This window comes from Punctularia strigosozonata, assembly GCF_000264995.1.
Source record: "Punctularia strigosozonata HHB-11173 SS5 unplaced genomic scaffold PUNSTscaffold_13, whole genome shotgun sequence".
Lineage (NCBI taxonomy): Eukaryota > Fungi > Basidiomycota > Agaricomycetes > Corticiales > Punctulariaceae > Punctularia > Punctularia strigosozonata.
This window is the reverse complement of record NW_006767445.1, coordinates 153790-178523: the sequence shown is the minus strand read 5'-3', so window position 1 is coordinate 178523 and position 24734 is coordinate 153790. Positions and strand designations below refer to the sequence as shown.

Sequence of the window (24734 nt, the reverse complement as noted above, 5' to 3'; positions counted from 1 at the left end):
CGCTTCCTTGGGATCCTGCCTGTAAACTCGCGTGTTTGGCAACCAAAAAAAACCATATGCCTTGCGCTCTCGTCTCACAAGCACAGTCACGAAAAGCACATCGAATAGCACAGGTAACAATACAACACACACAAAAAATCCCAACATCGACGTGAGCAAATACATCCCGATCATAACGTTAAAATCCAGACGTTTTTGGCATGGGGAAAAAAAAAATCAATACGCCTTGCCCTCGACCGACGTCCCCCCGTACCCGCCCGACCCCGACTCCTCGGTCCTCGCGATCTCCGACTCCTCGCCGTACCCAAAGCCCATCGAGTCCACCGCCGAGTGCGCAAAGTTGATCGAACCCTTGTTGTGAGGCATCTTCTTCCCGCCGCCCCTCGCCCCGGACCCGGCGTGAGAGCCCGAGTGGGTGCCCGAGTGGACGTTGTACGCGGCGGCGTCGAAGGTGGTGAGCTCGGTGGTGTCGCCCGAGCCGCGTCCGCGCTCGGCGTCGGCTTTGATGTTGAGCACGAGCCGGGCGACCATGATCGTGGGGAGGAAGATGCCCCAGGGCGCGGCGGCTTCGATGAGCGTTTCCTGTTTTCGCTCAGATATTCAGAAGACGAAAGCAAAAAAAGGGAGAGGGAGAGGGAGAGGGAGAGGAGGGAAGGGAAACACGTACGGGCGCCCAGAACCACATCGCGGCGTTCATGCCGTAGACGGCGTTAATACTATATACCATGGCGTCAAAAAAATCAGCTTGCGCGCGAGAACAGTGTCACGAGAAGCACGGGTGTGTGTGTGGGGGATGTTTTTTTTACGAACAAGAGGTAGTACATGACCGAGTCGCGCACGAGGAGGTTGGCGAGGTGCCGGCCGGAGATGCCGGTGAGGACGGAGACGGTGTCGGCGCGCCAGTTGAGGTATCCCTTGTAGACCATGAAGCCGGCGAAGGTGAGGTCGACGGCGAGGATCGGGATCCAGTAGGCCGCGAAGTATCTGTTTTTTTAAAAAAAATTGATTATTTTGTTATTGGGTTATTGGGTGAGGATTTTGGGGAGGGAGGGGCGGGGGACCGTGGAAAAAAAAAACGTACGAGGGGAGCGTGCCGGCGCAGACGACGAAGCCGGGGTCGGGCTGGGAGACGACTGGAAAGGGGGAAGAACGTGAGCGGGGGAGCGGGGGCAGCGGGGGAGCGGGAAGGGGGGGGTGGTAGAGATTACGACGCACTGGGGTGGCGGCTGAGAGAGACGGACATGAGGACGACGCTGGCGGCCCAGCCTATCGCGGCGAAGACGGAGAGGAAGAGGAGGACGGCGCGCGAGCCGGCGTACATGCCCCATATCCGGATGATCAGGATCGCTGCGGGGTGTGCGTGTCAGCTCTCGCTGCTGGGGAGAGAAGAGGGAGGAGGTGAGGTGAGGGGGGGGGGTTGGGACGCTTACCGTCGATGATGGCCAAGTTGATGAGCGCCTCGGCGGATTGCCAGATGAGGAAGCCGGCGCCTGCGTTTGGTTCACACCCGGGACCCCGGTCAGTTTTTCGGTTCGGTGACGCAAGGTCGGAGGCGACTGGGGGAGGGGGGTTTACTCACATCTGCGGGTGGAGGGGAGGGAGAACTGGTCGATGAGAGGCGACGGGGGGCGTTAGGGAGGAATGGCGAGGGTGCTTACACCTAGAGGATAGAGGAGATGAGCGATGGAGGAAGGGGAGGGAGCGGCTGCGACGTACGGATCTCGAGAGGTTCAGGCCGGTGTAGAGGAATACTGCGGTTTCGGGGTTAGAGGATGAGAGAGTATGTGTGTAAAGGGGGGGGAGCGGAGGTGTGCTTACTGCTCGGGCTGAAACTGTGGAGCGCCAAGGGTAAAGAGACCACGGATGAGCCAAGTTTTTTTTCCGAGTCCCGTTAGGAGGGGGTATGTATCTTACATGCTCTGGAGCAGCGACAGATACCGGTTCTGTGTGTGCGGGGAGGGGTAGGAGATCGATCAGGGCTATTCGGTTTTCGATGCACAAGGAGAGAGAGGAGGGGGGGGGGTCAGGCGTACCGCGATGAAGAGGTATTTGAGCAGCGACGCGGGCCGCATCTGTTGTGTGGGGGTTGGTGGGGTATTAGTGCGACTGCTGGCGCATCGACTCGACTCGTCGAGGAGAGGGGGAGGAGAGACGACTCGCCCATATGAACTCGACCTGCGCAGGAACGACGGGTTAGAACGCGATAGCTGCGAACCCCGCATATCCAAAGTAAAAAAACGCACCTCGTCCGCGAACGTTAACGCTGTTTCGAACATCTTACTCAGCTTCTACGAGAGGGAGGGGGAGGGCTGCGCTTACACATGTCGTACAAGAAGCATATCGCCAACGCGACTGCCAAGCAAGCGCGAGACAAAAGGACCGGCGTTCAGCACGCCTCCGAAAGCTCGTAAGCGAGGGAGGGGGCGGGGGGACGGGCTTACGGTAGTTGTACCGCGCCGCCTGGGTGTTCCCGACGGCCTGGTAGATCGCGTGCAGGACCGAGGGCGGGAGCTCGGGCGGGCCGGCGGGCACGGTGGCGTTGTTCATCGCTGCGTCTTGACGGTGCGTTCGCCGGGGGTGGAGGGATCTTGCGAGGAGGAGGAGGGCGGTGGTGGAGGCGCTGCACGGGGAGACGATAGGCCTCCGACTCGGGGACCTGTTAAGCAGCGCGAGGGGCGTGGATGGGGTTCCCAGGCCTCAGGGCGGCGACAGGAACGGGTCTGCGCGCGGGGCGGAGGAGCGCCCGAGATGCGGATGCGATGGCCAAGTACGGGAGCGGGGGCACACTTAACTTGGACAGGGCGGGGGGGGCTACGTTACATCTGATCGGGTCGAAGCGACTCGAGGGGCAACAGCGGTAGACCATGGGATGGGTATGTCGGTCTCGTTGATGTCGGTGAGACGGCGCGCTAATGGAGATAGGCAGCAATAGGCAGCAATGCATCAACATGATTTCGTACGGGACCCCCCTCCCGGTATTCACAAAGACCCCGGACGGCCAAATTGCAAATTGCTTCCGCCCACGCGTGCTTTAACATGCCGGTCCCTGACTCCCCCTCTCACACGTCAAAGCTACTTTTCGCTCAAGTTATCCTTGGGTTTTGGCATTTCGACCGTCGTGGCGGCCTAGGCTTCACCTCCACCTCTGGACAGATACGCCGTCGTCGTCCCATCGATATCGCCGCCCTTCGGTGACTTAACATTGATGACCCCCGACGGCCTGCATATCCACGTTCTATGTAATCTCGAGATAGGGAGCTGAGACCCGAACGGTCCCAGTAAATGTAATAATAATAATGGCGGAACGCAGCCACGATCATGAACGTTTAACCGTATGTTTTAAAAAAAAGAACGCGAAAGGCGTTACCGTCGAGCCCACGTATCAACATCAATCGAACTCGAAGTCGATGCGGGAGGGAGGGGGGGGGTGTCAACCTATCGAAGGGGTACGATCCGCCCTTCTTTTGAACCTAATCTACGTTTGCATCCCACCCTCTCCTTCTTCCAAACAACCGCAGGATCGGCATATCCCTCGCGTTTCGATACGTTTCGATACGCTTTCGCGAACCAGTGACTTACGGCGCGCACCGCACACTACCGTCGCACACACACGCGTGCGCGCGTGTCTGTTGATCCCTAGGCCCGCAATGAACCTTACGACGATCAGTAGCGGGTCGTTCCCACCCCGATACTTGCAGCCATTCTTACGCCCTGCATTTTGATTCTTAAACCCCCGAAACGCCCTTGATGCGATGATCACGCAGGACAGAACGCACCGTGACTCGTCGATAAATGGGGAACCTAGGAGGCGGGTGGGCGGTCAAGGAGGCTCGAGGCTATGCGGGTGTTCCCGACGGCGAAGAAGCGACGATATGGAGATGCTTTGCATGACGACGGAAGGGACAGACGAAAAAAACCCTAACAATCCGACGTAGAGGCAGAGAAAAAAACAAAACAGGTAGTCTTTACAATGTGTCGTTAAAACTTCCAGTCATACTCGAGTGATCGTGCCAAACGTTCTTGTTGGAACATGTCGAAATGCCCGCCAGGCACCTGGACGATATTTCGCTCCTCCACTCCAAAGTCGGCCCAGAAGTGCTCTGTATCATTTGCTGCGAGAACTCCGCACTGCGCCTTGTACACTGTGAACGGTGCCTTCAATTCCCGCATCCTCTGAGCAAGCACGTCCTTGAGCGCAGAGGCGAAGCGACCAGGATCATCCCCAACTTCGGCTCGTACTTCAGCTGGGACGGCTTCCAATAGGTACTTGACGATCATTCCGACGATACAGACGAAATTATCGTGGTACACCTGGATAGACGGGCGCACAGGCTCGCCGAGGAATGAGGAAAGGAGCTCGCCTTTCATGCGCTGGCGTGATGGTGCGCGGTCGTCTTCGTATGCTTGAAGAAGCACGTTGAAGGCATCCTTAATGTATGCAGAGCTCATCGCTCCATCCCGGAGAGTCTGTGCATCAGGAGCGCCGGGGACTTCGCAGAATATGGACGGGAAGTGATCGAGGAACGCCAGCTGCAGTACGCAATCCCCTCCTCTTTCAAACTTCCTGACCAGCTCCACCGCCATGGGCGATGTCGCGCAGAAAACGCCCAATCGATAGGGTCCCTTCGGCCGCGCAGCTTTGATCTCGCGATGATAGAACTCGACAGTTTCGTTCATGGAGCCGAATGGCGTCTCGGGGGTGGTCTGCATCATCCAGAGTGGCGTCGTGAACATGTCCTTGAGAGGGTAGAACCCTTGCCCATTCCCGCTAGTGCCATGGATCAATATGAGCGGAATCGCATCATGATCATCGGTATCCACAATCTTGATGATTGTCTCCCCACTACGATGGAAGTTCTTCCAATCGAAACCTCCGGTCTGTGGGCGCAAATTCTTGCGCGTCATGTCTTGCGCGGGGCTCGCGCTAGACAAGTTCTTCTCCTCCGTCCTCGTGCGTATGTCGTTCAAGGAGACGTCTGCTAAGAGCTGCATTTGGGTAATCTCCAAGAAGGGACGCAGGGCGGCGGATAGTCTTGCAGCAGATAGGGAATCAAGCCCGTACGAGGTCAATGGAACGGCCGGGGAAAAGTTGTCCGGCGATATGTCCAACTCGTGCATCACGAGATGATCGAGCGTCAACTCGTTGATCTCTGCACCCTCTGATGGCTCGTCAGGCGTAAGCAGGTGCTCGAACACCGGTGATCTACCGAGCCGGCCAGCCACACGATTCCAATGGAAGTCGGGGACGTACAGACCGAAAGGCCCGTCGGCGAGTCTGCGAATGCCGTCTTCAATACAATTGCAGAGTTCTATGAACCTTGTGAGTGACGATCATCATCGCAACTTGGGGTGCGAGACCGACCTCGCGCCGTGAATCCCCAATCTGAAAGGTGCCTGAGATGAGATGCATTACGAGGGTCCGCAATGGTACTATCAATGATCATAGGAGCAACCTGCAGGTGTAACTCAGAAAGCGGTCGGGGCATGATCATATAACCTACGAACCATGGCGAATGCATTTGGATATGGCTCAACAAGCCCCTCCAGAGCAACATTGGCGGCAGCGTAGTTCGTCTATCAAAATATGTCAACAGAACTTGTCTGAGCAGCTTATGGCAACTCACCTGGCCCGCACTTCCGAAAAATCCAGATACCGACGTGAAGGCGACGAACCAGTCCAAAGAGTCAATCGGAAGAGCCTCCGAAAGTACCCTGAAAGCCTCTATCTTCGACTCGTACACCGCGTCGAAGGACTCTTGCGTTTGATGGGCAAATGTACGGTCCCTCAGAACCGCTGTCAACAACATACAACCCGAAATTGGGTACGCGCAACTCTGCACTAGAGATGTCATTTCAGGGAGCGATACGGCGTCAACGGCATGGAGCTTGAGGTCTAGATCACTCAGAGACTCCATATAAGCGAGCGCTCGCAGAGAGAGCGAATCATCGCGCTTGCGCAGGCCATCGCGACCAGACCGAGATGTCATGACAATGTGTCGTGCACCATGCTAATCCACAGCTCAGTGCATCTGAAAATGCAGTGTTCGCGACGCGGAGACTCACCTCATACATCCACAGCGCTATTTGGAACCCCACACTGCCGATTCCGCCTACAAGGAGGTATGCTTTCTCATGACAAAATAGGTTGCCGACACTTGGTACCATCTCGCCCAAAGTTGGAGGGTGGGGCACGAGCGAGAGAGGGGCAGAAAGCCGATGGCGTATATTGCGTAACGAGGGAGTGCTAGATGAGAGGCGTAGAGCGTCTCCAATGTTCCAGGGCTCTCGTTCAAGATAGCTCATGAGTCCAGTCGTCGGATGATCCCAGAGAAACATCTTTCCGTTCGCGTCCAAGGCCCCGGCTAGAATATCTATGTCGGCGGGACTATTGTAGCCGCTTAAAATGAAGCTAGCACCAGTGCCAGTGTAAACGCTCAAGTCGTATATGGATACCGTGCTGGCTATGGCGGTGACATCAAGACACAGGGCATGCAGTATTTTCACAAGGTCGCGACCGAGGTTGCGATCTGCATGAGTGACGATGATCCGTCGTCTCCGTAGTCTTTCAGGGTGTATGATCGCACTGATGCCCATGGAGATAGCGATGATAGCGATGGCGGTCAGCGGCGGAGCGCTCTCACTATATTCGGGGTCGGAAGGTAAAGGCGAGAGCGAATCCGGGTGAGACATGATGAAGTTGGCAATCGGTCCTCCGGTGATGCCCATTACGGCATCGTTAGACTCCGCGGTATGCCCCAGAAAGATGAACAGAGAATCGGAGCACTGACGGAAGCCAGATACTTTGATCGAGACACGGACGTCCTTGCTCGATGTGGGGGGTGACGATGTATGGCATACGCCGCCGTCTCCGAGTATCCATGGTTTCTCTGGACAGAAGGGTACGCGAGAGCTGGGTGGTGAAAGACTTCGAAGCCTAGGTACGCAGACCTTGCCTTCGGGGCTCACGAGGATTTCATCCTCTGCATCATTCCACGAAGACAGTTCTCGGGCGATGCCAACATGATCGCTCTTCGACCAGAAGCGATCAAACACCGCCAGCTTGACCCGCCATGCTGGATATTCGCGCCTAATGGACCTTGTGAAGCCTCGTGCGGCCTGTCCATCGATGCCTTCCTCCGCCGTGAACCATGCTGCAATGTCGGAGAGCGGGTCGAGTTCAGCGATTCGGCGTTGTAGATCTATCTCGCGTCCTTGTTGATACGGAAAGTGACGGAACGAGGCACTGTCCGCAGGCGTGGTAACTTGGCATGAGACGTCCGTGGGAGATGTTCTAGTCACCGTTTTTTCCGTGGTTTCGTATGCCAGGGTGTGTCTTTTCTCGATAGTCGCGTTCGCTGAGGGGTCGCCATGGCGAGCTACCTCAAGTCCGGCAATACTTAGCAGTTTTGTGCCTTCAGGACCCGACAGAACGCAGTCATATACCATCGTCGCTATACGCCATCGTCAGCATGATGGGTAACTCGATCAGGGAAAGCACGTCGCACTCGGTGTCCATGATCGTTGGATGATATGCACGTATATCAACTCCGGTGAGGAGCAGCTGAGATAAGCGTCGTGTATGATCACAGATTTGACCTTGGATGGAAGATAGTAGACTCTCTTGTCCGTACAACCGGTGAGTCGAGGATGAACGGTCGCGTGAATGGCAGCGTCTAGAATGGCCGGATGCAATACGTATCGTGGGGATCTATTCGACGATTATTGCACTGGAGAAACCGAATGAAACGCAACACATACTCTCTCAGCTCGGCATCCATGCCACGTACGCCTATCAACGCTTCATCCCGTATCCCGTCAGATCCCTGGCGTATGGAGACAATTCGCTGGTACTGATGCCCATACCCGGCAAAATGTGCCATGGTCGGGTAGAACACTGATCTGCGGTGTCAATCTTGAGTAGCAAGAATGCACGAGGATAACGTACTCGTCGCGTCCACGGCTTTACTGCGACTCCGAACGGCTTCCAGGTCGACCGAAGCCGGTGCACGTTCCTCCTCCGAGACATCTAAGGTGAGAAAACCTGTCGCATGTAACCGGTCGAACTGTTGTCCGTTATCCTTGTCAGCGCGACCGCGACTACGGGAAACAAGTTCGCGTCACCTTCGGCGGCCACGAAAGGGATTCAGAGCTTGAAGACGATCTGACTGTCCATCGATTCCCGACAAGAGTCACATCAATGGGGACCGGACGCGGCGAAGACAGAGCGATTATGGACAGGAAATCGACGTCCCAGATTTTCCGGGCGCCGAACTCGAGAGCCTTATTTCCCCATATGTAGTGAGCTACGTGCCAATGAGTCACAACACAGACTGACCATTTCAAGGTAACCCGCAGCAGGCATGATAGGCTCTCCCTTGATGATATGCTGCGCGAGATCCGGGTGGGTAAGACCATTAACACGCAACTGTGGATAATTCAGCGGCCCTCGTCTTCGCTGCAGATACCGCGAGGTCTCATGTGAGGGTGTGTAATAAGCAATCTGCTTCGGAGCTAGGGGATAAGGTGGTAGACTTCTAGATGGCTTGATGTTGGGTCCAACGAGCCTTGCATAGTCAATGGAGTTGCAGCCAGCAACGGCCAACTTGCCGAGTGCGGTGAGCATCGTATGAACTTCAACCTCAGCTTCTTGCTTCTTAGGGTTTGCTCGACGCATAGGGCACACGACGAGGCTCTTCTTCCCGCCAATTTCGGACAGGTAACCGGATAGTACCGGATGCGGACCTAACTCCACAAACATCACCTCCCCTTTCTCTTCGATAACGGTAGAAATCGCGTCTCGAAATCTAACAGGCCCACGAGTGTTCGCCCAGAAGTAGTCGGCATCCAACTTGGATTGCAAAAGGCCGCCAGACTCGCAGGAGAAGACCGGTATGGACGAGTCATGTAAAGCATGACCCGATAATGCGTCGCTGACTAGCCTTGTATAGTCCTTCTGTACAAGTTTCATCATAGATGAATGGACCGGTACCCGCGTTCGCAGTGTCCTCGCGAAAATACCAGCAGCCGACGCGATCTCTACAGCCCGCTCGACGTGCGACCTGATTCCGGAGAGTGTAATGGCTTTGTCAGCGTTGTAGCACGCTATTTCCAGGCAGCCTGGACCCAAATCGACTGCAACGTCTTGGATGATACGTTCTGCCTCCTGTACGTTGCAGCTCAAAGCAGCCATGGTTCCTTGACAGGCCTCGAGACTGCTGAGAGACCGACCGCGAGCAATGGACAGCTGGATCGCAGCCGCCTTGGATCCGGCACCCGACGCGTATAGCACTGCCGTTTCTCCCGCGGAATGTCCAACGACAGCATCAGGCTTGATGCCAAGGTCAACCAGGGTATCAAAGAGGGCAAGTTGGACGATGGTCAATGCTGGCAAGGTGAGTGCGATGGGCCATGTCTCGTCAAGACTCTCGGCCGTCCGGACATCGTCGAAAAGGCCGTAGCAGCTGATCAACGAGACGCCTGTGATCTTTTGGTAGATGTCATCGCATTCTAAGACGCTTTCACGGAACACCTGGCAAGTCCGAAAGAGCTGTCGCCCCACTGTCGAGCGCATTCAATATGGACACTGCAAAGATAAGAGAACCTATGCCGCTTACTGTCGATATGCTGTGGTCCCTGTCCTGAGAACACAAATACAATAGGGTGTTTGGTTTTCGTTGCGAGCGCCGGATCGCTGAAGCGTATGTCCTTCCCAGCATCAACTACTGCGAACGATCGCCAGGTCATCGATCTCGCACGTCGCCCATATGCTAACGCCAGCGAGGGAACTTCTGTTTGATGTATGTCCTTGTCGCATATTGTGTTTATAATATCTGCGGTTGATCGTGGAGATAGTCCGCCTACCACCAGTAGATGGGTGGATGGCACCATTTCTGCTGTCCAGAAAGGAGATCCCTTCCGCGAATAACGTTCCAGAGGGCTTGGAGGGCTTTCGACGACACAATGACCGTTAGCTCCACCAATTCCGGAACTTGTCATAGCAACCAGCGAACGTCCAGATGAAGAGCGACAGGGAAGCGGTGTGAGCTTAGTGGGCGCTCGGAGACGATACTGCTCCCACTTGATCGCAGGGTTTGGTGTATTAAGGTTAATTGTGGGTGGTATGAGCCCTGTTTCAAAAATTCCGCAGACCTTGACAAGTGACGCGAGGAACGCAGCTATCTCTAAGTGACTACAATACCGTGCGTCAGCATTTCTACAATGTTTCACTGACAGCAATATTTCTCACCCGATGTTCCCCTTCACACTTCCTATGAGCAGATCGTCGTCCCTTTTGAAAGCCGAACCAATCCAGTTCGCTTCGGTCGGGTCCCCACGAGCGGTACCAGTGGCATGAAGCTCTATGAAGTCAACTTCGTCGGGCCTTCGTGAGGCCTCCCTGAAAGCGCGAACCATCGCTTCCTCCTGTGCGGACGCCACAGGCGCGTTCACGGGTGCTAATGCTCCAGACGAGTTGACACCTGTACCCAGGATCTGTAATAAATGCGTCAATGTTGCCGCATGGTCCAGAATGACAAGAACTTACTGTTCCGTATATATGATCACCGTCCTGTATAGCCTGTCCTATCGGCTTCAAAACAACCACAACGGCTCCCTCTCCACGAGAAAAACTGCGTATATGAGCACAATGTATCCCGTGCAGGTGTGTACACTCGGCTCACCCATCTGCAGAAGAGTCGAAGGGCTTGCATCTACCGTCGGCAGAGAGGATACCACCCTGGGTGTAATTGAGCCAATCCACAAATCTGATCCGGATGTTAATGTGATACATGCTACTCGTGTATATGAACCTGACCTCGAATTAATTTGAGCGCCTCCGACGATAGCAGCTTTGCATTCCCCTTGCTTCAGAGCTTGAACCGCGAGGTGTGTAGCGACGAGGCTAGAGCTACATGCCTGCATACGGATGGATGAATGGAAAGACATTCGTTGTATATGATAGGTAATGTACCGTATCTACGGGAATTGACGGTCCGCGTAAATCCAAATGGTAGCTTATACGGTTTGCTATCATTGCCGGCAGGCATGCAAAGGAACCTTGCGCTTCTGACTCATCCTGAGGATATATTAACAGAAGTCCTTATTCAAGGTTTCGGAGGGTTCACTGACCTGACCGGATATCGTGTGGATATCGTGGGAGATCCCGGACATATAACATCCCACATTCTGACCACGGTAATCGATCCCAGAGTCTACTAGGCTTAGAAATGACTGACATATATAGAAGTCATCAGTACACTGTCATGAGATAATCCCTCAATAATCACTAACCAGTTCCAACAATTTACGGGTGCTCAATGCCATGGCGCGGGCATCCTTGGTGGTCAAGCCGAACTCCATATAATCGAACCAGTCCAGATGCTTAACAAACGTTCCATAACGAGGGAGTACGTGGCCTATACTACGACCTTGTAGGCTGTAAGGAGTGATGAGCGTAGTTCATTGCCCGGAAATGTTTACTTACGACTGTATATCGAAGCGATCATGGGGGATCGTCTCATACGACTCCCCGCCGTTGAGTAGAAAGGATATGAAGGAAGAATAGTCGAAGTTGGTGTTCTTGCACGTTCCACTCGGTAGCTCCACGGCGATCCCGACCTATCTGGGTAGTCAGGAACATTCCGACGTAGCCTTAGTAGACGCTGCGTACGATAGCAATACCGGTCATGGGATATATGCCGTAGTATCGCAGTAAAAGTGCAGGATGGTTGGCAATTATTAGTGGCCTTGGATCGTCTTTTATAGCGAAAGTGAAGACCCTCAAAACTGAACAAAAGCCCCGGGCGGAGCAATATGATGATGCCGTGGAATAGAATGCGGCTCAATCACGTCGAGACTTAATCCGGGTGTCCAGCAAGATGTCTGAGGAATAGCGAAGACTGATGGTTCATTGGTCAGGCATTGTATCGCGATGGTTGTGCCATCGTGGCGTGCGAAGCATACTGATATACCCCCAACAGAGTTCCCGAGGAAACGGCTGATATGGTCCACTCTATTTGTTGAAAATAGGGCTCTCCGGCTCACACGCCGCACATGCTGTTAGATAGAATGATTGATAGAAGAAGCTAGCCTGCGCATGTCTACGGGTTAAAGCCATCATGATGACTTCACATGCGTGGAAGAATGTCTGGCTTATTGTGGCAAGCCCGGACTCTCCGGAAGGAAGGTAAACGACCACTGGAACAGCCATCTGTGAACACACTTGTCGAATTTAGATAAGATTCTTGTGGGCATGTTTGTTCCCATATACATTTCTGTTCCCCTATACACACCGGCGGCCGTACCTCGAGAAATCACTCCCGGGCATGATGAGCCCGTGATTCTTCCGTGCATATACACGATGTAAAATGCAATTCTCCCATAAGACACTGTCAAATAATTTTCTCTCCCCGACAATAACTCGTATACTGCTAACTGGGATCATTCCAATACCATTTCGAATGTATATAAATGGTACACTACGCAGAGTTCCACGCTCGTACTGGCTTTAAAGCGGAGTACGAAAAAGATGTCGCTCCAGACAGTTCACCGAGGAACTAATGTTCATTCCGATGTGCAAACTTGAAAACAGGAGATGCATCACGTACATGCTCCGCCGCATCTTCGAGATCGGGGATCAAGGCTCTCTGAGAAGCGATGTCGTGCCTTTTACATGATCCGTCTGCGTCATATTGAGCACCGACTCCTGGACTGAGTTCTTCCGCCCAAAAACGTCATCCTGCGTTACCGTGAACTCTTGCTCTCGCGTGATGCGCACATGCATAGGAATCGAGTTCTTCTGGATGCTGTCAGGATCCCCGGCTGAGTTACCACCTGTGAAGCGGCTGAACGCTTTCCCCAGCCCCACACGGAGGGTGATGAGACTGAAAGAGATACCCGTCGTTGGTGATGCCTGCGTATCAAATGTCAAGGCGCTAACTCAGAGACCCTAACTCAGAGACGAGCTCTCGATAAGCTGGGAACTCACGATTGCAAGGATGGTAAAGTGAACGGTATGACGAGAAAGAAGCGTGATCATTGTGGCGGCGTTGACGAGGCTAAAGAGAGAAAGAGTTAGATGATCGATTGTCGCAAGATCCGTGCGACCGTAGAGAGTACCAGTAAATTCCAGCACTTTCAACCGTGATCATTATGATGGACTGTATATGACCAGGAATAAGTAGTAGTATATCTCCATAAAAATAGCCGTTACCGATAGGCTTCCCACTCCAGCACCTGCGTTGGAAAATGCTTTGTCTCGGCGCGAAATACGGTATGCTATGAGAACTAGACGTAAGGTTGCCTTGAGTATCTTATTAGCTTGCAAGTGGAAAGATGGAGTCGCACCAACTGCAAACAAGTTCGTTCTTGATGAAACACAGTCTTTAGAAATTACGGGGCACGCTTATTCGTTATAGAATGCATCACGTACGACAGACTGAGCGTGAAACAAGAGGTAATCCACCTCAATATAGGCGCACATGTCAGCAGAGTAATAAAAGGCACATGTGATTAACGCGCACTTTGCAAGTGTCAGGTCCCAGAGATCAACGTACGGGGGTGCACGCGCGAAGCCAACACACAATGCAACACCCGTAACTAAACCATGTGTCAGCATACACATGGCGTACATGTTGCAAGAGCGAGCATCCTACCAACGGTACCAATCTCAGTGAGCGCAGGGAGAACAATAACCATCCAGTTGTTGTTCCAAATGACATATAGACGGTAAAGCTGTGGAGAATAGGTCAGCTTCCGAATGTTTACACCACTACCCATCGTTACTAACGAGCAAAGAATCCAATACTGGGTGAACATCAGTGAGGACTCGTAGTAACCAATCGCAAATTTCGTACCAATCATTTCCGAAACAAAGAAAACAATCCGAACTACATTTCTAGGATCCCGCAGCAATGCGTAAAAGAGATCCGGACCATCTTTGTCGGGCTGGTGAACAACGAATGCCTGCCATAGCCTTGCTTGATCGAGAATCCAGTGCTGTAAATTGTTTGCGCGATATCAGACTGAGGCCATGGTGGCGCACATAAAGTCCTTACGGCGGTTACAAAGAAAAACAAAACAATCCCGCCTAGCAGTAGGATGCTATTGATTGACGAACGGCGGCCTCGTGCTACCGCTTTTCCATGAATCAACAGGACGTATAGCGTGAACGGGAATAGAACAATGTACACCCCTAATAAGTGCCGATTAGATTTGTTTTGTAGTGGCTGATTGCACATACCGAACACTATAGTTTCAACTTGCGCCCCTATAAGTTCCGCCTGAGACAACGTGTATGGCATCTGGAAGGAGAGATCGATATGAGAGTGAACACCGACAAGAAGATGTATCTTTGTTATATCTAGGAGTCGCCTTTTCGCTTCAGGGGTGTTTCTCAACCTGATCAGCATGCCCATCCATCATGGTTACGCGCGTGTTCTTTAATCAGAGAGGTCATGAGAATGCTGGACTGCATCGATCTCGCTGCTTCTCCTGAGATAAGGGCAATGAATATACCTACTATGATGAAACGTTCTCATCCGATGGCATAACAGTCAAATACCTCGGAGAAACACATGACACAAACACATACATATGAGTGCGGAAAACTATTCTTGATTGTTGTACCGCTGAGTATGGCATGCTGTTTACTTCGATTTCTAGTGATGGACTAGAATAACTCGGGGTGTGAATTAGTTCCACGATGTCTAGACTCACCGGCCTCTTCTTGCATCATCCCCTAGCTCTCAACCTTGGCACTTCAGTTGCATCGCGAAGGAAGCATAGTGGACATTCAATGTGCTTCGTGATGCGCTCATTTGCTCTGAGTCGCCAGTCGGAAGTTGTAGGCCATCGCCGCCGACTGTAGTAGAAACCATGTCATCGTGGCGTGAGATGATGTGCAGCCGCGATGGGGAACGCTGTCGCCAAGCCGCTCCTCCGTGCGCTGAACGTTCCCGAAGATCAAACAGGGAAATAGAATGCTGATAATGACTCACACCACGCGACTGCGATTCACACCAGAAGTTCCCAACCAATCTGAATCACCGACGCACTGCCCGCCGGTGATCATGGATCATGGATCAGGTCAGAAATAGTAGTGCTCCTCGACAATTCCGACCATCTATGTCAATGACGCGTGACAACAGCTCCTTGTCTCGCTGTAAGGAAGTGATGAGATGATATCGCCTGTCCATGCAGGGGAATGCAAGTTTCGGTAAGGAACATTCAACGCGGACGCGAAAGTTCGCTTCGGGCTTTTGTCATGACGCGAGCATCAGATACTCCCGAAGTATGCGATTCTATACACGCCATGAACCCTTCTCTCGGGAGACCAGAAACCGTGTAGCCCCCAATAACCCCGACGCCCCAAAAAACATCATCTACATCCGCATGAACGTCAAGTCAGTCGACGTGACAGTCTTACTCACTGCAGAGAATAAGGCCGGTCTGAACCATTTGTTTCCGGCAACCAGAGCACCATCGATAGGTGTGCCTGCCAGGGTCCCGAAGGAAGTGTATCCAAATGTGAGAGCCATCCGGAGTCTGCATGACTGGGTCAGTGAAATTCACCTTAGCTTTCTTAGAGACAATCATACCCTAGCTCCGATGGACGCCGTGACAGAGTGGCCGGAACGGGTCCCAATAGAGCAAAGACTGCGTAGACCATTACAACGAGCCAGTAGCTCATATGTGCAGATACGCACATGCTCCAGATGATAGCCCAAATAGAACGGAAACGATGATAGCCGTCTCCGCGGTCTTCACATTCAGCATAATCAATGTCAGTGCGCCGCCTAAGAGACACGAGGGTGTTATAACGTTGAGCACCCCAAACCGGTCAGCTAATATGCCGGAGATGATACGTCCTGGGATGGATACACCATTTAAGATAGCGATCTAGCACAGTATGAGAACATTTTGCCACGCGTGCGCGAGGCGAAACCTACCGTATAGAATGCCAGGTCTTTGCTAACACCATGCAAGATTTCAGTAGCTTGTAGATAGAAATCTGCGCCGGTCAGCAATCGCAGTGACCAATGGGAGTGCAACGGCACTTACATGGGAAGTATACTCCCATCAGACCTAGAAGAAGGCTGTCAACGTATTAGCCGCTGCAATAGACATTGTATTGCTAGGGAACTCACCCCGTGATTCCCAGAATGAATGGTCGATCGCAAATAACCTCTCCCAAAGCCACCTTATCGTCAAAGTCGCGCGGATGAGCAGGCCCGGAACTCATCAAGGTATTTGCAGCAAGTAGCATCCCGAGTATGATGAAGGCGGAAGTGCGCACACCCCACGCAAATCCAACCTGACCGTTCATCAGTCGGTTCAGCAAGATTGAAAAGACGATTGAACCCGTGGATGTGCCTGCTGTCGATGTCAGTCTCGTGGTATTGGTGATACTGATGCATGCTAACCCGTCATGACGGTTCCCATTGCCAGCGCGCGGTGAGATTTCCAGTGATGTGCTTGGACGGTGAGTGCAGGCATATAAATAAGCCCGGCGCTACAAAGCATGTGAGCGTACAGCTTGAGACAAGATAAACGAACTCACCCGATTCCCATACCTACTCCCTGCGATAAAATAACTTGATAGTAGCTATGCGGGCTCGCAAGTGATAACATGAACGCTCTGAAAACAGTATCACCGAAATGAATCACATCATTTGTCGTTGAGCTCACGATATGATGTAGAGTACCGAGCCCGCGAAAACGACCTGTTTGAAGTAACCTCGCTCTAAAAGGCGCCCTGCAGGAAGCCCCATTGCGACGAGAAAGAATAGCTGCAGTGAGCCTATCCAGCTAATATCGGATGACGTCGATAATGCTGAGCGTTGATAGAAGTCTTGGTACACTCCGAAAGCATTAGCATAGCCAAACGTTGCGAACAAGGCACACCATCTAGACAACCAGTGATATCAGCTCTTATGCTGAAACGAAGGCTAGCGCGCATTGACGTACCCACCAATCAAGGTGCACAAAGCTTTGAATCGGACGCTTCGAGGTAACTTGGGCTCGTCTGCTACCGCCATTTCGATATTAGCCCCAGAAACATCTTGCTCCGCCTTCTCAGGCATAGCTGCGAGTTTGTTCTTGGTATTGTGTGTTGTATGTTGCGTCTGACGGGTAGCAAAGCACGGACAGGCAGTGCTTGGGGAGAGTATGCAACTTAGCGAGGCTAGTGTCCAGTGTGATTACCCGCCAGAGTCTGCATGGTGAGCAGTCCGATGCGATGAGATCCCATATGTCCGTCCAGACTCAGTTGATTCAGTTGATGTGGATATGAATAGACCCAGGCATCGGTTGCACTTGGCATGAGGGAGTATCCGATGCTCGCGTCATGACAAAAGCCCGAAGCGAACTTTCGCGTCCGCGTTGAATGTTCCTTACCGAAACTTGCATTCCCCTGCATGGACAGGCGATATCATCTCATCGCTTCCTTACAGCGAGACAAGGAGCTGTTGTCACATGTCATTGACATAGATGGTCGGAATTTGCCGAGGAGCACTACCATTTCTGACCTGATCCATGATCGATGATCACCGGCGGGTAGGTAGGTAGGTAGGTATATTTCCGGCGCGGTCCCAATAGCGGAACAACCGGTTGCCGCACCGCACGTCAATACGCACGGCTTGGCGCACACAGTGCATCCACGGCCCCCGTGAGCTGTTATACAGCCGACACGCCGCTTCAGCACCGGGTGCGTCGGTGATTCAGATTGGTTGGGAACTTCTGGTGTGAATGGCAGTCGCGTGGTGTGAGTCATTATGAGCGCTTCAACGCAATTGAACGGGATCTATTCAAGTTTGGTCGGACCCTTCGGTGCAAGTATACGATAGTAAATATAACCTACATTCCGCAGGCAACGCCGTATGACAAAGCGTGTCTTACTTACATCAATATGCCGATATTCCCGGAAATAGCTAATCTCTTCTGCATCATGCAGGAATGTGAAGCGCTGCAAAACCGGAAGTCAACCTCGCCGGCGCTCTCACTTCCATCAGGGTCCAGGCGGTTCGGGCACAGCCTGACATGAGGACAGCATTCTATTTCCCTGTTTGATCTGCTTGCGCCGTGCAGGTCGAGTATCTATAGTCGATGGCAGGAAGGTCACAAAGAAGTGAGTTGACTCGCCAGTATTCAAGTCCGCGGAGAGACCTAAGCGAGGCCTTATCCCCCAAAGATGCCCCCTCTTGTCTCCCTACCGCAAGCGCATGCGCTCACTTCGAACACGTTCAGGATCCCCCCGCTCGATGGCTCTCTTACCGTGCCGGAAATCTTTGACTGGCACCTCGATCACAACCCGGATCATGTCCTATGGTACTACTCCGACGCGGATGCGGTGGATCATTGTGGAGTTATCACCATGAAGCACGGCGTATACGCCATCCACCGTGCAGCTCGTCTGTTCACGGCTCGTCTGACGCGGATGAACCTCCATCCTGCTACACATGACCCTCCGGTTATTGCTATTTTTGCTGCCACAGGTAAGCCAGTTGCCGCGACGGTGGATCTTGTCTAATTCGGCGTTGAATAGATACCATCACCTATTTTCATACGTGGCAAGGCCTCATACGTGCGGGGTATGCTGTCTGCCACATTTCTCATCGCAACTCGTCGGTGGCTCTGGCCCATATACTACAGAAAAGCAACGCGGACCATCTCTTGATATCCGGAGAACCAGGAATACAAGCTGTGGTCCGTGCGGCTCTCGAAGGCATGGCAGACAAGGAGAAGCAATGGGACAATTTCGTTTCGGACATGCCCATCTTCGCGGATATATTCAAGAATGACGAACCGGATTTGATGTCGAAACGCGATTTCAACCTCAATTCGAGAGCATACTACATCCACTCGTCGGGTAGGTTAGGCGATATCACGGATAAAACTTCGTACTTACTCCGCTTTTCGTAGGCACGACGGCGTTTCCGAAGCCGATCTCGTGGACTCACAAGGACTATCTGATTTTTGCGTATAGCATACGTGAGTGTCCAATTGAGGACCGCCACATCCCAATTCATTAATGTAATCATGGTTAGTTTTGTCCGAACATGATTTTTGTCACCAGGTCCTAGCGTGCCACTCTATCCCGATGTTTCATGGACTAGGTATATTGACTACTCTCTTTGCGGTAAGGGTTCTCGGGAACTCCGTATACGTTCATGGCTGACTTGCGTGTCATGGCTAGACGTGCTGCGGAATGACACTGTCCGCATTCAAACCCCAGTTCCCCGCTATCACCATGGCACCCGACTCTATATTTGAAAGCGCTATGCAGACAGGTTCGACATACATCTTCAGTGTTCCGCTGTTCATCGAGGTGGACATGACAGCGCTCTACTATCCTTTTTTAATCTAAACGGCCTCTGTGCAGATATGGTCGCGCGATCCTGTAAAGGTTGCCGCACTGAGCAAGATCAACGGCGTGGTGTGTTGTCAAATGCCTCGTTGATGACCGCGTTCCAATATCAGCTGTCAGCTCTACGGTGGAGGCCCACTGAACAAGGCCGTCGGTGATTTTCTGACAGACCACGGGGTGAACATCTACATTACCTACGGAGCCAGCGAGAATGGCATGAAGGCGCCTATTCTGCCCGGTGAGCGTCGCGGCAGATATGTCCATTGCAATCTACTAACGGTTCCATCAGTACCTCCCGGGAAAGACTGGGAGTACTTCCAGATCACCCGCACATATCATCCTGAGTTTGTACCGTACGGGGACGGTACGTACGAACTTATCATGGTGGTCAGTAGCAACATGACGCTCGTTCCCGCGATTTGCTGACCTTGTACAGAAATGTGAAACGCATTCACCACTGGTCTTCAACATGACCTGGAACGGCGCTCAAGCATATGCAACAAGCGACCTCCTCGTCCCGCATCCCACGAAGGAGGGTTATTGGAAGGTATATGGAAGGACCGACGATCAAATCATGCTGTCAACGGGCGAGAAGGTGAATGCCGGATTTTTGTCCCCGTCCTCTTTTTACTGATGAAATCATCTTTATAGACGAACCCGGGCCCGCTAGGTACAATACTCACCGTGTTCCACTCTGCACTGTGCTGATTCTTGTTCGATGTGTGCAGAGAGTATACTATGCCAAGATCCTCGCGTCCAGGCTGCTGTCATGTTCGGGCGCGGCCGGTTCCAAAACGGCGTGATCGTACAGCCCAAAGTAGATTACGTCTTCGATCCATCCGACGAAGCCAAATTAGCCGAGTTCCGAAACTCGATATGGTCTACTGTTGAACGCATGAACGAGTATGCGCCTCAACATTCTCGCCTGTTCAAAGAGGTAAGTTTTACAACACGTAGTAACGTACCGTATCCTGACTCATCCCCTTCCGTCCATAAAGATGATTTTGGTGGCATCGCCAACGAAGCCGTTCCAGTACACCGCCAAAGGGTCGACGCGTCGCCAAGCTATCCTCAAGGACTATGAGAGCGAGATAGAAGCCCTCTATCAGGCTGTGGCCGAAACGGCTCAGGAAGGCATAGACGCACCTAAGGATTGGGATATGTCTACTGTACTCGAGTTCGTTAGGAGGACTGTTCACGGTGTTATGAAGGCTCACGTGCGCGACGAAGATGACCTATTTGAATATGGATGTGATAGGTATGTATTGCTTTCGTATAGACAAGTAGCAGAAGCTCAACGCAACGTGTAGCTTGCAAGCGACTTGGATCCGGAACACTTTGGTGCGCGCGCTTCGCGATTCGGCCGTAGCGCCGCGTGCGATCCCAGCGGACTTGGTGTACATGTCCCCGACGATAGCCTCGCTGGCCAGATTCATCACCCAGAATGACCACCTGATCAATCGCGCCAATGATGAGGCGCAAAAAGCTGGCGACATGCTCGCACTGCTAGAGAAATACTGCGGTGATTTCCCTTCACGCCCAGGCCATGCAAAGTTATCGCCCGCGTTAGACAGACATGTGATCCTCGTCACTGGTACGACCGGTGGACTCGGTGCTAGCGTACTTGCGGAGTTGGTGTCGTTACCCAACGTCCGCAAGGTCTACGCGCTCAATCGACCTTCTTCGAAGGGTAAAGCAATAGAAGCACGCCAGAAGGTCGCTCTCGCAGCACGCGGATTAGACGAAGGCCTCGTTGACTCGGAGAAGGTCGTGCTCATCGAAGGCAACCTGGCAAGTCCTAGCTTAGGACTGGAGAGTGCATTGTTGGACGAGGTACGTCGGTTACATTCCCTGAAATCTTGCTCCTACTCATGATGCCACGGACTAGATCCGGAGCACTCTGACGACAATCATCCACATAGGTATGATCGTTACCCCTGTAGCAGATTCCGAATATTCTGACATGGTATGTAGCATACCGCGTGGACTTCAATTTGTCACTGGCCTCGTTCGAGCCTCAACTAGCCATCATCCGCTCCCTCATAGATTTCGCGATCTCTTCGCCGCGTCCGACACCGCCGTCGATCGTATTTACTAGCAGTGTCTCTGTCCTGCGAAGTACGTGACACTTAATTAGTTGATCGAAGTATATATTGACCAAGCACTCACAGATTTGAAGTTGACATCGCCAGCGAAGGAGGATGCCCTCAACGACCCGAAGGTCGCGATTGGGAACGGTTACTCGGAGTCCAAATGGATATCGGAGAGGATTCTGGCGAATGCTGCTGTCGCTGTTCCCTCCCTTCGAACCCTCTCCGTCCGAGTTGGACAGCTCAGCGGGACTAAGAGTGGTGCTTGGAACACGGCCGAATGGTTCCCCTCGCTCGTGGCGTCCGGACCGATCCTACGTCGACTTCCTGACCTAGACGCGGTGAGCACATTTTTCCATGCCATTAAATCTCAACCTGATGTACCCTGGAGCAGGAAGTGGCCTGGATACCCCTGGCAGCTGCGGCCCGTGCTCTGGTCGAGATGTCCCTGGCCGAGGACATGCAGGCATCTCCTGTCTTGCACCTGGCACATCCTCACCCAGTGCCTTGGACGTCTCTCCTTCTGTCGATATCCGAAGAACTCAACGTAGAGTTGGTCTCGTATTCCGACTGGTTGGCCGCGCTTGAGGAGAATTTTAAAGACAAAACCAAAACGGAAGTGCAACTCATGCGAGAGAATCCAGCATTGCGTCTACTCGCGTTCTTCAAGTCGGCCGGAAGAACGGTTGGACAAAATTCTGGTAAAGATCGTGGTAGGGAAGCGATGGGGCTCCCGATGATGGATATGTCCAGGGCGAAGGAAGTCGCACCGAGCTTGGGCAAGCTGCAGCCGCTTGGAACAGAGGACGTTCGACACTGGCTGGAGTATTGGAAAGACGTGGGCTTACTGCCCCGAAGCCCGGATGCTACGCATTAACTCCGTGAACCTGTACCTTGAGATATGTAGATGTACCAGTGAATGCAGTTTGGGATCAGTCGATTGCCATGCGCTAAGGTCTCACACGACCGGGCGCGCGGCTGGGAGATGGCGTGCATTACGTAAATCTACCTACATCTTGCTGTACGCACTGAGTGCGGGGGTCGGACGGCGGGTGGCATTTTTGGTGGACGAATTCATTAATGCGGATGCCAATCCCTTGAAGGTCAATGTAACTCGCGACGATGCTAGAAGCGGATGTATTTGCCAGTAATATGAGACAGCGAGGAGAAGTCACTCTTCGGAGTCTAGTCAAGGTTGGATGAGACACCATGAGTTGTGGTGGCGTGAGTACTGTTATCAAGCGCGTGGCATTGCGGCCATCGCCTTTGCTACGTACTGTATGGGCTTTCCTTGTTGCACTTGACTCTGTCGAAACAAGTCTTCCGCGAGATGTCAAGAAAACATTACAGAGTGGAAATTTACGATGGAGGTGCCGTTACGGTCTCGTTGCTCTCCCTCCATCCATCTTCAGGGGGATGGACGTAGTAGACACAAATGCCGGGCGCTATTCATCCAGATCTTGTGACGAAGGTGGATGGTGATATGCTACTAGGACACGTTTGAAGGAATCCCGGTATTTTTTCCGCCTTCATTATATCATCTTCCGCTGCTATCCCGTTCGTTAGACCGACGGTGGTCCCAAGTCCAGTGGACGGAGTACTTCGTGCGTTGTCGTGACGGGCACATAGAGTAGCCCATGGCCATAGACCATGTGTGCCACAGAGGATACGCACCGCTTAGGACAAAGACGGCTTATATGAACGATGGTTGACTTTGCGGCAACCCATCTCCTTATACTCCGCTCCTCGCCTGACCATCGCCGCACCCGTGACCTGACGTGAGTGAATATTTTTTTATCATTTTCTGCTCTTGTACTGACTCGATATCTTTCTTACCAAGGATGCGACACATTTCGGGAGCGCGGAATCCGTCGCGGCTTGTCGAGAAAGACATGTCATGTTGTCCCGGCCTTGACGGCGATGCCAAATGTGTTCGCCTAGAGGGGAGACCCATGGAGGACGTCGCGCGAAAGGTCACCACCTGCTCCAGGGTCATGGACGCGACATATTTGTACATCGATCTAAACTCGCCGACGGCCGACGTTCCCCGGTTTCAAATCTCGCTCCCGCACCTGCGGAAATTGTCGATCAGGTACCCCTCTGTCGATCCGGCGAAGCAGGTTCTGTCGTTTATGGCCCTCAGTTCCCTGGAGGTGCTCGAACTTTGTGATCGCTGGAGCGTCATTCTTCCGGAGCGACAAGACTCGTCGCCGCTGCTGTACTACCTGGCTCAGCCATCAGCCATCACCCCGAATCTTTCTGTAGCATTCTCTTCTCTCAACCACCTCTGCATGCAGGACATGCGCTTCTCTGAAGCTTCATTTTGGGCCTTCTTATCGCAGTGCACGGGTCTCAAACACCTCTGCTTGAGCGACTGTTCCATGCCTTACAATTATTCCGGAGCATTTTCTACCCTCCGGCCCGGCTGCCAGCCCTCGCGACCCTGCGGATTACCTATCGCAATACTTCCGATGCACAAAACCTACTAGCTTGTATCGACGCTCCCATGCTCCACACCCTCTCGCTTCGCGACCTTCAACGATATCGCTTTCGTAAATTGCGCTGCCGTTCTCAACGATTCCTCGGAACTTGTTACAGATTGGACTACGAGGGATCGTGCCGTTTCCTCCGGTCGTTCCTGGCCCTCGAACTGTTTAATATGCACGGCATCCCCAGCAGCCATCGCAGAATTTCCTGGTCCATTGCCCTGCCCTTCAGCATATCGTGCTCACCGATTGTACCCCTAAGATACAGGAGGGCTTGGTCCTGACCGTGTTTCCCAAGAGGGCTTTTGCGATATACCAGGACCCAGGGCGCTACCCCTCGCACGTTACGGAGCGCGTACTGCCCAGTCTCAAAGACGTCGATTGCTTCAGTGCAGGACTCATCGCCCCCCCCCCCTCTCTCTCTCACGTCAAAGCTACTTTTCGCTCAAGTTATCCTTGGGTTTTGGCATTTCGACCGTCGTGGCGGCCTAGGCTTCACCTCCACCTCTGGAGTCTGGACAGATACGCCGTCGTCGTCCCATCGATATCGCCGCCCTTCGGTTACTTAAACGTTGATGACCGCCGACGGCCTGCATATCCACGTTCTATGTAATTTCCGAGATTGGGAGCTGAGACCCGAACGGTGGGTCCCAGTAAATGTAATAATGGCGGAAACGCAGCCACGATCATGAACGTTTAACCGTATGTAAAAAAAAAGAACGTGAAAGGCGTTACCGTCGAGCCCACGTATCAACATCAAGCGAACTCGAAGTCGATGCGGGAGGGGGTGTCAAC

The 24734-nt window shown here is 52.8% G+C and overlaps 5 protein-coding genes across 5 annotated transcripts; 2 read left to right on the top strand and 3 right to left on the bottom strand.

The window, feature by feature from the left end:
• Window positions 1-210: 210 nt before the first annotated feature.
• PUNSTDRAFT_54795 (uncharacterized protein) lies at window positions 211-2567 on the bottom strand. The gene is made up of 14 exons (XM_007387119.1): window positions 2442-2567; window positions 2320-2352; window positions 2244-2263; window positions 2161-2175; window positions 2034-2072; window positions 1915-1943; window positions 1819-1832; window positions 1713-1751; window positions 1431-1490; window positions 1216-1347; window positions 1082-1133; window positions 811-984; window positions 668-716; window positions 211-582 (listed from the first exon to the last, which is right to left on the bottom strand). The coding sequence occupies exons 1-14, from the start codon at window positions 2545-2547 to the stop codon at window positions 217-219; spliced, it is 1128 nt and encodes a 375-aa protein (XP_007387181.1). The 5' UTR covers window positions 2548-2567; the 3' UTR covers window positions 211-216.
• A 1411-nt stretch (window positions 2568-3978) lies between these two features.
• Window positions 3979-11322, bottom strand: pks4 (polyketide synthase; the record flags this gene model as incomplete). Its single annotated transcript, XM_007387118.1, has 18 exons — window positions 3979-5309; window positions 5363-5453; window positions 5506-5574; window positions 5625-6008; window positions 6064-7451; window positions 7506-7708; window positions 7759-7894; window positions 7946-8097; window positions 8135-8280; window positions 8336-9558; window positions 9615-10189; window positions 10247-10491; window positions 10544-10628; window positions 10680-10763; window positions 10814-10914; window positions 10970-11074; window positions 11128-11229; window positions 11290-11322. The coding sequence occupies 18 exons, from the start codon at window positions 11320-11322 to the stop codon at window positions 3979-3981; spliced, it is 6453 nt and encodes a 2150-aa protein (XP_007387180.1).
• Window positions 11323-12634: 1312 nt separating this feature from the next.
• On the bottom strand, window positions 12635-17081 carry PUNSTDRAFT_137476 (MFS general substrate transporter; the record flags this gene model as incomplete). The annotated part of the gene is made up of 16 exons (XM_007387117.1): window positions 12635-12910; window positions 12986-13055; window positions 13521-13596; window positions 13653-13731; window positions 13787-13803; window positions 13854-13995; window positions 15429-15543; window positions 15597-15654; window positions 15705-15897; window positions 15948-16009; window positions 16060-16094; window positions 16146-16371; window positions 16422-16510; window positions 16559-16636; window positions 16687-16905; window positions 16966-17081. 16 exons carry the CDS (start codon window positions 17079-17081, stop codon window positions 12635-12637), a joined length of 1851 nt encoding a protein of 616 aa, XP_007387179.1.
• A 1106-nt stretch (window positions 17082-18187) lies between these two features.
• PUNSTDRAFT_145835 (acetyl-CoA synthetase-like protein) lies at window positions 18188-22373 on the top strand (the record flags this gene model as incomplete). The annotated part of the gene is made up of 17 exons (XM_007387116.1): window positions 18188-18491; window positions 18542-18865; window positions 18919-18987; window positions 19044-19135; window positions 19193-19324; window positions 19379-19432; window positions 19484-19601; window positions 19653-19750; window positions 19800-19958; window positions 20015-20033; window positions 20092-20300; window positions 20362-20621; window positions 20674-21196; window positions 21252-21285; window positions 21338-21481; window positions 21535-21794; window positions 21848-22373. 17 exons carry the CDS (start codon window positions 18188-18190, stop codon window positions 22328-22330), a joined length of 3282 nt encoding a protein of 1093 aa, XP_007387178.1. The 3' UTR covers window positions 22331-22373.
• Window positions 22374-23157: 784 nt separating this feature from the next.
• PUNSTDRAFT_137474 (uncharacterized protein) lies at window positions 23158-23942 on the top strand (the record flags this gene model as incomplete). The annotated part of the gene is made up of 2 exons (XM_007387115.1): window positions 23158-23231; window positions 23294-23942. The coding sequence occupies 2 exons, from the start codon at window positions 23158-23160 to the stop codon at window positions 23940-23942; spliced, it is 723 nt and encodes a 240-aa protein (XP_007387177.1).
• Between the last annotated feature and the right edge of the window lie 792 nt (window positions 23943-24734).